Below are 14,891 nucleotides of genomic sequence, written 5' to 3'. Positions count from 1 at the left end.
ACAGCCTGAAAGGGAGCGACCCCCATGCGTGCTCGCAAACTCTCCGTGCGCTCTCCGTGCGTAAAGACTGGTGAGACTTGTCATCCGGTGGACTGATCGACGGTGCAGGGGCGTCAATTGGGGCATGGCACGGCTCGCGGGACTTGTGATGCTGTGGCCACATCTGAGCTGGTGGTGTTTGATATTTTCGTGGAGACTAGAAAGTGATTTTAAAGGGAAGTCTAAAGGTGCCACCTGTCATCCGGGCCACATCCATCTGATGAAGCTGAGGTCCCTGTCCCAGGGCTCTAAGCTGACAATAACCAAGAATCACATGGTCAAGGAAATTTAACTCTTAAGTTATTATGCTGAAAATTATTAGATTTGTCACTAGATTATTACTTATTTGATCCAATTTACTTTTGCTTATTTACAACCTCAAATTGACTTCATTCTAGCCGGATAATTGTTTTAAGTTCTGTTTAGAAGTCTTATTATATTGAGGTATGAGCCAACATAGAGAATGACATCACCGAGCAATAGATTCCTTTTGCTTATTGAGCTTGTTATCGATGCAATCTTTAAATAATTAGAAATCTATCAACAATATTTAATAAAATTTACTTCAGGCGACTTTCTCTCAGATTTCTCTATTTGTGGCATTTTCTTGCAACGTGATTCATTTCTCATATCGATATATCAACAATGATTCTGTGGGTGTGTGTCAGGAATAGGGTTTCAATGGGGCGGACAGTTTCCGGTAAATTTCCGGAAACTTTCCGGAAAGTTGCCATGGGAATATTGAGCTCGGGAATCTTGGGAATTTGAAAAAATTATAATACGGAAATTAAGCGCTGAGCAATAAAAACATCATTCAAAACTCTATTTTAAAGATGTATGGAATGCAGCACATGCTGCACGTTAAATTTCAACCCTCCACTGTGCATTCTTCCATCACATGCACAGATAATTCCCAGCATCCTGCACACTAGAGCAGGGCTATTGAGGCCTGCTGTAGGATGGAAAGTTTCCAACTTTGAATACAATTCCGGGAACTTTGAATATTCCCGGAACTTTGCAACCCTAGTCAGGACAACTGTTTATTGCAATTTCACAACAATTCCAGGACGTTTCAATATGCTACTAAATATATATGATTTGTTCTTAGCTTAAAAAACAATCTCCAAACTGCACGAGACAAACTAGTTATAATTTACAGCACTAGCTTAGCAAAAATGCTTATTTACACACAGTGGCCAAACTAACAAAGATTGTTTTGGGCTTATATAATGCTGAAAAACGAAATTTTAAGCAATATGATGTGATATATGAAAAATACATTATATACATTGAGCTGCGTGGCTCATAGGGCGTGCTGACGACATTTGAGGGCAGAAATGTTGATTATGAGTGACTGAAGGGTAGCGGGCAGTGGAATACTGTTTGACCATAAATGCTGAGTCAGTTTGCACACGTGTGGTCGTACAACACTAAACCAATGCAGAACCAGGTCCTATCCCATAACTTTCCGAAACCAAACCATGCACGACCCCATTTCAATCCAGTGTCACTCTCTTATTTCAACGCGGTCCTAACTGTCACATGGCCACAGCTCTTCTGGTGTCCATCAACAACTCTATGGGATCCACAAATAAGACAAGAGGAATAATATCTTGAACAGTGTTGTGATGTTTGCAGGTTAGGATCTGCGCACCAGATATCCCCAGATTGTCGGCTGACATACCTTGAAGATCAGTTGACCCCGGCCCCTGTTACTGCATGTCAGCCCCCCCCCCCCCCCCCAACCCCTTCCTCCTCCTCCAATCCATCATGTATCTCTTGCAGGGGCAGAGACACTGGATAAGGCTGTTGGAACCTGTGTGATCATTCCACCTAATCATTTCAAAATCTGTGGAAATTATGAGATTGTGTGCGACTGTGTTAGTCGAGTCCGATGATTCTGCTCTTCCATTCATTTCTTGCAGGGATCAACCAGAGTTTCTTTTTGCACACCAACGAGACAAAGACGCTTTAGTCAGTTAGTGTGTCAGCTGTTGCCATGTGACGCTCTAAGATTTGCACAGTGAATGAGTGTGCACAATCCTGCGATGACATATTTAAACCCTCAAACGGTAACAAATGCTGCATTGTCTATGTGTGTGTAGACGTACTCGAGATGACTCAGGGCACAGTGTGGTGCAAAAAATGCATGTATTCATGTGTTTGTCGAGACGTCTTCTTTTCAGGTTCAACATGGGCCTAGTGGCAGCCGGGGCTCCTGGGTCAGAGGTCAGTCTTATGACATCAACGGAACGTCCAGGGGGGAGGGCATAAATTTACTCGCCATCCAGATTGCCCCTGACTCCATCCCTCGCGGCTATTAATAGGCAGAGGCCCGCTGCGTGGCATGCACCCGCTCCCTCCGACAGTGTGAACATGGGACAAGAAAAAACAGAGGAATCTGACCTGAACTGGCCACTACCTCGGACCACTCACTTAGCGTTGATGGCAAAGGGGCAAGGATTTAATTAGGTGTGGGCTGGAGGGGCTAATGGTTTTTTGTTGTGTGGGTTGAGTGGAGTTAAAGCTTCATTCAGGCTGGAGAGAATATCAAAAGCTACAATTTTTGATGACCTCCCGCCATCAGTTTTTCACTCCAATGCAAAGGGCCACACGTTCTTGTAATTATATGAAATTATGTTCTTCTTCGTCTGCACTACATTGCCAGTCACCTGCAGGGCTGAAGCACAATTAAAGACATTATTGAATTGATTACTTTGACAAAAATCAGGCATATTTGTGAGAATAATTAATCATAAATCTGGAACAACGGACAAACAGACAGACTGAGTGACGTTGTCATTCAGAGCATTAAAACCAGTTTGGCTAACACCAGGAGTAGACATTGACTGTATTTGTCTCCGTCTCAGTGACACACTGAGGTCCAGTTTTGTTTCTATGAAACATCTAATACAGATTGTCAACAGGGGATTAAAATTGATTTATAAACAAATGTTGCCAAAAAAGATAACCGTCCACCCATACTGAAGTCCAAGCCTTCAGCAGAAGTCCACACGCCGCCTTCACTTTGTCCAACATGGACTCTTTCTTCTTCATTGCTTAACCCTTCCATCATGTTCTTGTCCCGGCTTTTCATCCACTTCCCTGTTCTGTTCAGAACCTAATGTGCAGCTGCTGCTGGTGATACAACCTCTGCACGAGGCGTCGTTTTGCACATTCAGGGTTGAATATGATCTTATTTTAGCTTTTGTTGGGAGGATTCAAGATGCTTTTCTTCATGGATGGCTGAAGTGCCTTCAGAGAGAAACGCTATAACAGTGGGTCCCGTTACACACTCAACTATTCACTTCATCTGACAAACTTTTCCATCTTCACGTCTGGATCTTCAATTTACCATTTCCATTTTTTCTTCCTGGGATATTCAATACCGGCAAACCTCTCCTCCGGCTGCCGGAGAGTCGGAGGGGGAAAGTTTCCATGTGGCCCCAGCGCCCGCTCTTGCTGTTAGAGCTTTCTCTCCTCCTCCCATACTCTCTCCATTTTTATACTGTCACACAAACAGCCACTTTCCATTGCCCCAGACCTGAACCTTCATTCCAAGTCGACCATCTCTCTCTCTCTCACACACACACTCACTCACACACACACACACACCAACACACACACACACACACACACACACACACACACACACACACACACACACACACACACACACACACACACACACACACACACAGACTAACACTCAATCTAATTTGCTTGTGGGCATACCGTAAGCACTGCAGAGTATCTGAATTAAAATGAAAAGTAACTGATTAAACTTAATGGCAACCAAGTATAGGTGTATATATATATGTGTGTGAGAGGCTTTGTGTACATGCACCATAAAGTATGTTACACCCTAAGTGCTGTAACTACAAGGGCCAGGCAGTTAAGTGTTCAAGTCATTAACCAGAATTTGAGTTATGCACAACAACACATTTTAAGTTTGAGAGGCAGCAAAAGCTCATTAATCAGGTTTCAATTCTTACGGCAACCAGTGAAATAAACTAATATCCTTGACTCTTATTTCCCATCTAAGAGCCCAACTGTGTGCATTGACAAACAAGCTTGAATCGCATCTATAAATGGCAGAGTTGGACAACAGTGTGAGACCGGACCTTTGGCTGAAGGTTGTGTCGGTTCATGTTGCCGGCCCCCTCCGCTCCCCCTGGATCTGGCTTGGTCTGCGTTGGCTGGAGCCTTGCTAAACATTGGCACCCTGACGGAGGTAATGAGTGCAGCTACTGCTCCTGCACACACAGCAAGCTCCATGTCCAACAGGCCCAGGGGAGGATACAGGTCATAAGAATGTGGAAATCAATATTGCACATATATTAAGACATGGTTTCCTGCACGGTAGAAATGGTTTAACTTAAAAAACAGACATAAGGAAGAAATCATTTAGTCCTATAAACAAAGCAGTAATACTAATGTTAGCTGTTTACTTATGCATATATCTGATAAAGTATAGATGAAAATAAAAAGCACCTTTATATGAATAACATCACGAGTAGTGTCACATTTACAGACATGTACAGAGGATGATCTAAATTTCCCACGGGATTAATAAAGTATCCATCTATCTATCTATGTTCATAGTCGCATCTGGATTAACCAGCTGAAGGCCTCTAATGAGTCCCCTAAATTCATCAGGTTATTATTTTGTACTTAATAGAGACTCATTCAAACGGTTATTTTGATTGATATATTTGACAATTAATCAGCAGCTCATTGTTCTGTCAGAAAACTGTGACAAATGCCCCTGGAGGGATAGGGTTATACAGTATATTGAACAAAAAAAAAGGAAATCTTCATATTTCAGAAGCTGACATTTTTGTATTATTTGGCAATTAACTTGAAAAATTACTTTATAACTTGGATTGTTTTTTGCAGGTGACACCGACGCCTTGACTCTCTATATATGAACTCTATATTTCCACATTATAGATTTATTGTAAATAAATACTTATTTGTTTTAATACATATTTAAACACAGATCATGATTGCAGGCATCCAGATTTCAACTTCCATGCAGTTTTACAACGAGCTGCACTTCTCCACCCGTCAACACATTTCCAACAAGTAAGATTTAATATAAAAGATCACACTCTGCTGTTTAGTACAGAACCCAGCAGTGTGAGGTGGTTTGATTATCATCCAGCTTTTTGAGGAGGACTGATCAGTAATGGTGGCACTGCGTGATAAGAGGCAGACAGGCTGATGCTTCTGAGAAAACACCTTGAGCAAACCTGAAATGCTCAGGTTATAAAAATGCTTCTTACTTACCTCTCATAGAAAAGTGAGCGTTTTCTGCCTCATGAAAGCCACGGAGGCACCAAAACATGAAATTCAAGATTTTAAAGACAAAAACCATGTCGTGTCAGATAATGCACTGATCACAATGCAGATGATCTTTTTATCTGTCTAAATATTCTGAGCAGTTTTATTTTAAAACTGTGCTGTGATAACCTGTGGGAGCAAAGAGACAGTTTCTGGGGGTTAATTCACATACTTGTCACATATCTGAATTGGATTGATTGACAGGTCATTAGAATGGTGACAAATCCAAAGTAACAGGCCACTTATATACACTAAACAAGAACACTGATATGATGGAATTCCAAATATCTCAATCATTTATATCATTGAACAACCAAGTGGTTAAATGTGTAATATAAAGCAGCAGTACTCATTACAGTGTATGTATTGAAAGTGACCTTCTCACCTCTGCCTCACCACCTTCAAACACTCTCATATCAGCTGTCAGATCCGCCAGCTTCAAAGCAACAAACAAGTAAACAACCAACAAAATCACATCAGTGAACATTTCTCTTTCCTGTGGCAAAGAAAACCAACGGCCCAACGGTACAGATGACAGAAACTTCTGGATATAGTGAGACGAATACCTGAGCCAACTGGGGAACATTACAACAACTGCATAATGATCAAATGCCTAACTGCCCCTCCAGCATGGTCCCTGTCTCTACACACACACACACACACACACACACACACACACACACACACACACACACACACACACACACACACACACACACACACACACAAGCCATGGCATCTTAACTGATGGAAACTTCCCTCCCAGGCAAAGTGTAGGCTCTCAGTGTGGTCCAGTGTCAGTGTGGTATCTTGCCAGGTCTGAACCAGCTGAGCCAGGGACTTATGTTCCACTCAGGGGACCTTCAATCATTCCCCCCCCCCTCTCTCCTGCAGGCACATCATAGTGGGTGTGAGGTCAATCACTGGGGCACGGAGCACCACAGAGCGATGGGATAAAGTCTCCCTCTGCTGCTGTCTCATCTCATGTGCCCCTGAGAATAACACTCAGGGCCATTCTCAACATGGAAACCCATTCTTAAAATGAATATGAGCTCCGCTGTTATCATGGGATGAGCTTGAAGCAGCTGGTTCCAATGGGAAACATTTATCCATGGGAATATTGCATGCTCAGATGATGTTACAGGTTTATCTGAGTCATGACTTGTGTCAATTGAATATTTTGCATGATACAGCACTGATCTCACAATTTAGATGTGTATTTATTGACAACCACCTTTGCATCTGTCAGGAATATAGAGGGATTAATATAGTGTGCAAAAAAAAAAACAATTGTGCATATATCAAATTCCAATTTATATTAGAAGTGAACAAATACTTAACTCTGAGAACTCTGACGAATTTTGAAAATGTTTATAGTTGTGATTAAGAACTTCTCACCTTGGTAGTTTTGCCACAAACTTCTTATGAGTTTGAATGATTCCTGGGGATAACAATATTCAGATTTTTTCTGTGGGCTGGACATATGGCCAAAAGCTATATCATACATATCAATATGTACATATCAATATATTTATATAATGCTTATACATTTTGCAAGCACAGTCAGGCGAGTTGGTCAGTGTTTGTCATTCATGGTCCATAATAGCATCTAAAAAATCTTTATATTATAAAGATAAAAGACGGATATCATCATCAATAGCAATGCCAATACTACTACTGCTACTACTACTACGACTACTACTACTACTAGTACTACTACTACTACTAATAACAATAATAATAATTATAATAATAATAATAAATCAGTAACGTGGTCCCATAATTTCAGTTTCTCTCACTACAGACAGTCTGCTGCTACACGAACAGTTTCTACAGATACCAACACTTTTTAAATGAATCCTCTGATTTCAGCTGCTGACTCTGAACCTCTCTTCAAGGGCACTGCTCGGATCCTCTGCGCATGCGCACGCGCACTGCTACCGGAAGCACATCCCCGCACGTGTGGCGTTTGACAACCTTGAGGAGACTACAAAACAGCTAAAGTAGCCGTTAGCTTATGTCTCACAACAAACCGGCCCCACGATGCCAGTGACACGATTATTGTAAGTGAAGCGTTTTCACTTCTCCTTTTCTAGATGCGACGACGCGTCTGTTAGAGTTCACGTATTTATTGGGACGGCAATTTCTGCCAGTTTGCGAAGCTAGCACAACACAGCTAACGTTAGCATCGCCCAGTCCGAGCCTGTCCATCGCTGCACTGCGTATGGACGTAGCTCATATTGTAAAACACAATTAGGGGGGACAAGTGTGTTATTTCACAGACTTGTCAGCAAGTGTTGAGCTGCAGCTTGTGTATTTACTGTTGAATTCAAAGGACGTGATGCGACAGCAGTGTAGCCACCGTTAGCTCGTGATGCTAAAAACAACACACAGCACGCACAGTAGATATAATCGTCTGCAGGTATTGAAACAGGTCACGTGTTTTATAGTTTTACTTGCCTACTGGATCAGGACAGTTATTCCTCAGGGATGCATTGAAGGACATGTTTATTCTACTGTAGAAAAAAATACATGGAACTCATCGAATGAAAGGCTTGGCTTGGCTGGGGCAAGTAGAGGAGCACTTAGATGATCAGACAGGGTCATAACCAAGCTTGAACCGATTTACAGCTGAAAGTAGGTTGGTCTTTCTTCATTTCTGTTACATGACATTATGAGCAGGGAGGCCTATGCATTTGTTTTTCTGTCCAGGAGTCACCTAGCTGCTCTGAGCCTTGTCCACACATGTCTATTCAATTAAATAGGGGCTGTCCTCCTCTGTTAATCGAAACAAATGTGAAAGGAAACACAATGACGGCTGTAAATACATTTCTAGAACAGATAAAAATAACCTTGTAAAGACATGATGGCCAATCCTTTAAAACGAGATTCCTTGAAAGAAACTCCTGGGGCAATTTTCTTCTGAGAGATTGGTCCTTGCAAACAAAATATATTTGAAAGACATTTGTAAATCAAATATCCCAGCAGTTGTTATTGTGATTGTTTGATTTACTACAGTACGTCTAGGATGGAAACTGTAGAAGATGATAAGAGTCTCCCTCTCCTTTCAGGTACCCTCTCTACCAGCTGGGAAACCCCCAGCTGAGGATCTTCAGACCCAAGTGGTTCCTGACCCTGGTGAGGCCGGGGAAAGAGCAGCCCCCTGACACTGTCCAGTTTCGCATCCCAATGGAGTAAGTGTTGATTTACCATCTTAATTTTACTGTCAATACACTTCTTGATCAAACATGTAGTAAACTCATGACCAGTGTTATCATTGCAGCCATGCGCACGTGTTTATAGTGTCTTGCTTGAAGAACACTCATGTTTGGCGAGAGAGGGCAAGTTAGCAGACTGACAGTGGCAGTAAAAAAAATTATGGATACTTTTTTCTCTTTTATTGTCCTACGGCCAACAGTAACATATGATGTAAATTTGATTATTGTGCTGATATTATATTTTGCCTCTAACTTATTGTCGTTTTTTACCATTGTCACTGTTGTAGTTTAATATGAGTCAGCTTTATCATACAGGGAACAAACTGTATTTTTACATTTTATGTGCAGTAAGTTGTATTTATTGGCACTGAAGCAGTGTTGCCGGACGAGTAATGTGCGCCTGGAGTTGGCCACCAGGTGGCGTGACTGCCTCAAGAACAGACATCTGAGGGTCCGGCTTCAACAGTACAGACAGTTCTTACAAACTTATGGCTGTCTTTAATGAGCTGGGTTGCAACAATGACTTGAGAAAAAAGCAGCATGGTGTGAAGTCAGGTCAACCGTGGCTTTGCTTGGCGCTGCAGCAGAGGTTCAGGTGGGGTGGAACAGAGTGAGATGTGAATCATCAATCACTCGGACAAGCCACAAAATGTGAAAGAACAATGCTTTTGATCACTCTACAACACTTACGTGTGTGTTTGTATGTAACACACATGCAAGCACACATGCATGCAAGACGGTGCACATTCTGTCAAAAAACGCAACAGGAGGTCCGACCCAGTCAGCACTTAGTAGTGATGAACTGCTTTTGACTACCTCCGCCAGCCAAGGTCACTGAGGTTCGCAGTGTTCCTCCGGCGATGTGAGGCCCAGAGCCCACACTGGGGAAAAAAATTGAAGTTTGAGGCAGATCATCTATGTGTCTCTGGTGGGGTTTAGACCATAATCTGTTCATCCAGGTGCCTGGCCTCCCACTCTGATTCTTGCCTCTTCTCTGCCAAACTCCTAGGGTGCTTATGTAATTGTGTGCGTGTGTGTGTGTGTGTGTTTGCGCGTGCATGCACTCGTCAGTGGGTGAGTCAGTTTGTTAGAATAGTGTGAGTCTTTGTGTATGTATGCACAAAAGTGGGTAAGTGCAGGGTGCGTGTGTGTTTATAAGGGTGTGTAAGGTTCTTTTTTTTACTTGCAGTCTTTGATGCTTGGGAGAGGTGCATGGCTGATTGATATGCTGCTGGGGCTTCGGTGTGCACTTGAAACACTGTTATGTTTTACTTCTCAAACACACAATGTAGTGAATGGACGCTGAGACAGTGAGACACACCAATTATCACTCCCACTCCCAGCTTATTGATGAGTCTGAGTCAGTACGGCAGTGAAAGCTGTTGCAGTTATGACTGTTGAGGGTAGGCGGCGTAGGCGTGGGTAAGTTGTAGCGCCGGGCAGCTGTTAATGAGAAGTGGCGATGTCGGCGTTTCTCAGGGCCACAACACAACGTGGCTTTTATCTCTGTGACACCTGGGAGTAGATAACCATGGTTGTGTGTCTTGTTCGCCTTCTCTCTTTTTTTTCTTTCTCCTTTTCTTGCTATCATCTGTACACGTCTTTCTCTGTCCTCTCCCTCCCTCTCAACCCTGGGCGCTGCTGTTTATTGTGCTTTTCGTAAACACTTTGCAACGCATCCAGAGCCAATCCCTTTTTGGCACTTGTTGTGTGGGACACCTGGGCTCTGTTCGCCCATAATTCACTTTGTACCTGCTGGAGGGAAGTATTTGTTTGTCTTTTTGATTGTTCTCAACCCTTTTGTACTGTGTTAGAATTTTCTCTCTGCTCCAGAAGGAACATCATCAAATTTCGAGGTTTACTCCCACACGCACGGCTTGTGCCTCACCTGGCATGGCATGAGGCCAGTGCTCACACACAAATGCACACGAAAATAATACAACACTGGACGTTGTGTTCACTCTACTACACAGTCAAATACAGTCACATGTCATGCTACTTTACTGTTTAATAACTATGAAACCAGACCGTGCTGCGGTTTCTCACTGTAATCAGACTTGAGCACACTCACCCGGCTCCACAGCTGCTCGCATCGTCTTTGCATTTTAACAACTGTACAGTACCTGTTGGACCAAACAACGTCATGATCACTCTGCTTCTGTTCCTCGTCGTAATCACATGGCTCTAGTTGGGAACCGGGTCATTTTTCACGCTAATTAACCTCAGTTTATGTCGTAGGAAGTCATTTAGCGAGCCACTCGAGCAGTGTAACCAACTGTCGGGTCTTTGCTGACCTGTCCCTCTGTGAGCAGTTTACTGACTGCTGGTGACCCGGTCTTTGATCTGTTTCTGTTCTTTTGTCAAACCCAAAACCTGAACAATAATCTAATCCTTCACACGCTGCTCTTATACTCTCAGCTTCTCAACTGTCTCTTCTCTCCCGACGTCTCAGGTTCCTCAATGGCTTTCCCTCTAAACAAAGTCTGCTATTATGATCTTGATACTTAGTGTTGAGCAACTTCTGTTCATGTATTGTCCGTGTAGATGGGAGGTTTAAAGTAATGAGTGTGCGTTTCTTAACCCAAACCTGACAATGGGGCAGGCTGACAATGAAGAGCGGCGTTCTTTTTTGCCTTTCATCTGTGCAGAAAACAACTCTCCTGTTTCATTCTCACCACTAAGCCGCTCTGACATAATGTTCTTTGATGTTGTGCGTATGACTACGTACATATTTATTTTGTGTACCGTGGATGTTTATTCTGCATTGTGTAAATAAAGGTGACACGTAATATTAAGTCTGAGAGGCTTATTACGCAGCCTTGCTTATTACGAGACCACAGTTTGCAAAGCGTGCTTTCTTTCAATGTGTTCCTCTTTGCTGATTCATTCGTTCTCTCTGTATGTCATTATATTGTTAACTTTACCTTTACATAATTTAGCAGTATTCGCTGATGAAAGAACATTTCACACAGCTTATTCTGTAAAGAAATCGACAAATTAACATCTGCTACAGGTTTAAATAGGAGTTATCAGGTCCACATAAGTAAATCAACAATCAGGAAAAAGAGACCAGATGGTTTCAGAGGAGGTGCTGAAGGAATGAGGTTCTTCCAAACTGCAGTAAAGGCTGCGACACTGCATCAATGTATGCTGTGTGTCCATGGGGCAGTCTAGGCACCTGGGTGATATATGTGCCTAGTACACTGGCAGTTTGATTCAGTATTAATAGATAATAAAAATATCTAACTTAATGTTAGTCAAATCTACAATTCTCTATCTTCTCTCTCTTCCTCTCTTCTATATCTCTCTGTCTCGCCCTCTTCCAGGCACTTCTTGTATCTGTCGATTGATATTAAAAGCGGTCCACAGAGCAGTGGACAGCCACTGCAAAATGCATATAGTGGAAACACAGTGTGTGGCCGCATTCTCTTCCCTTCCCCTTTCCTTGTAATACTTAAGTTGATCTGCCAACCAAAAAGGCACCACAAAAAGCCCAAATGTGCATGCAGCCCAGTTTCTATCAAACAAGCAGCCCCATTAAAAGCCTTCCAGTGGTTTGCCAAGTCAAGTTGCTAAAACAAGCAGCCTTTCCAAGGAGGATTCATAGCAGCCACAAGAAGCCCGATGGTCACTGAATCATCCGCATACGAAGTGATGCTCGTCTTAAAACAAGAAGACATGACAACAGCACCCCCATATTTTGCTGTAGATCTTTTTAAGCAAATGTCCAATGACTGTGGAAGTGCATTCAGTTAATACATAATAATGATACACCATTATTACAACTTTGATTATTTAGATAATAATAATACATTTGATTACTCAAAGGCACTTAACAGTGATAAAACAGTGACACTAAAAACAAGGTAATATTATATAAGTTAAGACAGTTATGTTACAATAAAAACAATTATGTTACTTAAATATATCCCAGATTAAACGCAGATTTTCAAAGGTTAGTTTTGAGTCACCTTTTTGAAGGATGACCATGGAAACTTATGTTCTTATTTTCTCACATTACAAAGAGGGTTTTTGGCACCTGCAAACTTTATACAGCCAAAAACCCTGATCTGCTTAGTGTTTCTGTCCATGTTGTTTGTGTATCATTTGTGGTTAAAGATCATTGAGTGGGTGGCTATATAGGACATCCTTTATGTACAACAGAGGCACCACCCATTCACCTGGCAGACATTCTTTTAGCACCAGCACATTAATAGACAAGTGGCGTACAGTCGTCTCTGAGCTTCCAGAATTCATTCACTGTCTTTATTGTCAAGCGCTGTCAAAGCTGCCTCTGTCCCGTCTTTGCAATTTTCCAACTGAGCCCTTTCACCTACTTCTCTCGTATGCTTTGGGAGCACAGGTGTAAATGGACCTCTTTAAACTACTGGAACTGATACTCATGATCTTCTTGGCTTGGGCTGTGTTAGCCCACTTTTTAGAATGGGACTTCCAGGAGCATTTAAGTCCAGTGCAGAGGAAGGCGTACATTTGACAGCTGATGAAAGAGTATCAATTAATCTGCAGAATGATGAATCTGCTCTATCGTCTCTTGTTCGCACACAAACATAACTATGTCACAGAGGAGCTCAACAAAGGCATCAAGTTAACCCTATTTCCTCAGCGGTGCCGTATCCCTTCAGCAACGGGTTTGTTTCAGATAACTTGATATCCGATTCAGGTGTTATATCTCCATTGTACGCCTCCCCCTGAACAATACAGAACAATATATCATTATAAATTGTTTTCTGCCAATAATGCCAGCATGCCTGTTATTAAACTTGCTCGGCAACAACCAACCATAATTGATACTAATCCATCGCCTGCGTCATCTGATGCCTTTCTAGGTTTGTGTTTAGAGTTCTATCATCATCTTGGGCGAGGAATCTTCGTAGCATGTGTGTTTGTGTATAAATATATACCAGTTGCTGAGGAACGATTTCTTTAGCCCTGGCAGTTGCTGTAGACAGGTTTTCATTCTTCCTAAGAGGCACAAGTGTGAAAGGTTAGCTTGTGGAGTCAGATGGTTGTTTATACTGGGATGATGATCAGATGCTGCCTGCATCACTATTGGAGACACCGCGCCCTTTGTCTAAGTTTAGTCTTGTTTATGTACACGCTTAACTTGACATTTTCTCCTCCGCTGTCAGCCCAAGGCTTCGTCTCAGTCTGGATTCCAGTTTGTAGCTGAGATGGGAGTCATGAATTTACTCAGGTTGTAGGGAAAACTGCTGTCTAATGTAACACCTGTAAATGTACTGTACACTGTTCATGTGTGTGGGTGTTTTCCAATAGAGCTGCAACCAAAATCTGCAACAATTTTAGATAACTGAATAATCATGCCATTCATTTTGGTTTTTTTCACAAATCTGTCAAATATTCTTTGGTATCAGCTTCCTCTTCTGTTGCTTTTTTGTCGTTCAAAGCTTTTGGACTGACTGTAAGTGACATCATGGGCTCTGAGAAACTATTGATGCTATTTCTTTGTTTTAGGTTTTTTGGGCTTGATTATTAAGATTAAGATTAAGATGAATTTATTTGTCCCAAACACATGCACAGACATGCAAAGGCACACTCATGCAGGTAGGGAAATTTAATCTCTGCTTTTAACCCATCTCTGTGCAGGACACACAGAGCAGTGAGCGACCATGTACGGCGCTCGGGGAGCAGATGTTGGGGGAGTAAGGTGGCTTGCTCAGGGGCACTAGACAGGGTAGGGAGATTCTTGGATTTTTGGACAATCAATCCAGGTTCGTCTTTTTGTTGTCTCCGTGGAGTCGAACCAGAGACCTGCTCTGCCCATAGTCCAAGTTTGTGCCACTAGACCACCGCCTCTTTCGGTAATAATATTAATATCCGGTACATTAATTAATAATGCAAATATATTATTATACCATTTATTAATCATTTGTATGGCATTTGGTTGGTGTTTGTTCTCCACTTTCATATATTTGTTTTTTCCGCTCTAGCCAACACCCAATTAATTAAGCACATGAATGTGCATCTAGTGCTGATTAACAGAAATGACTTCATCTTATTTCATACATCCTACCTCTGTGTGTGGTAGCTGCATTATTTGAGTACTTGAGTAGTAAGGGCAGCAGGGATTTAAAATGTTCTCATTAATCAGATCAGTGTTCCCTCTGCTAATGATCCAGAGGAGACCTTACAGTCCCCGAGCCACTTTCCTCTCTTCCAGTTCCCCACCAATGCTTTCTAGGAAAACCCGTCTCTCAGCGCAATCACTCTCTCTCTCTCTTCCTCTCTTGATCTCAAGTACCCCGGTCA

General features: G+C 42.2%; 1 protein-coding gene across 1 annotated transcript in view; it reads left to right on the top strand.

Annotated features, from left to right (window-relative positions):
- The first annotated feature begins 7,290 nt into the window (after positions 1-7,290).
- Positions 7,291-14,891, top strand: part of mrpl23 (mitochondrial ribosomal protein L23) — a 32,141-nt gene continuing 24,540 nt past the window's right edge. The window contains exons 1-2 of the mRNA XM_062390491.1: positions 7,291-7,448; positions 8,457-8,579. Of these exons, the coding sequence (XP_062246475.1) occupies positions 7,429-7,448; positions 8,457-8,579 (143 nt within the window). The 5' untranslated portion in view covers positions 7,291-7,428. The remainder of the gene's footprint in view (positions 7,449-8,456; positions 8,580-14,891) is intronic.

This window comes from Platichthys flesus, chromosome 6 (genome assembly GCF_949316205.1).
Source record: "Platichthys flesus chromosome 6, fPlaFle2.1, whole genome shotgun sequence".
NCBI classification, from domain to species: domain Eukaryota; kingdom Metazoa; phylum Chordata; class Actinopteri; order Pleuronectiformes; family Pleuronectidae; genus Platichthys; species Platichthys flesus.
The sequence above is the reverse complement of the archived record's forward strand: the minus strand, read 5'-3'. Positions and strand labels throughout refer to the sequence as shown.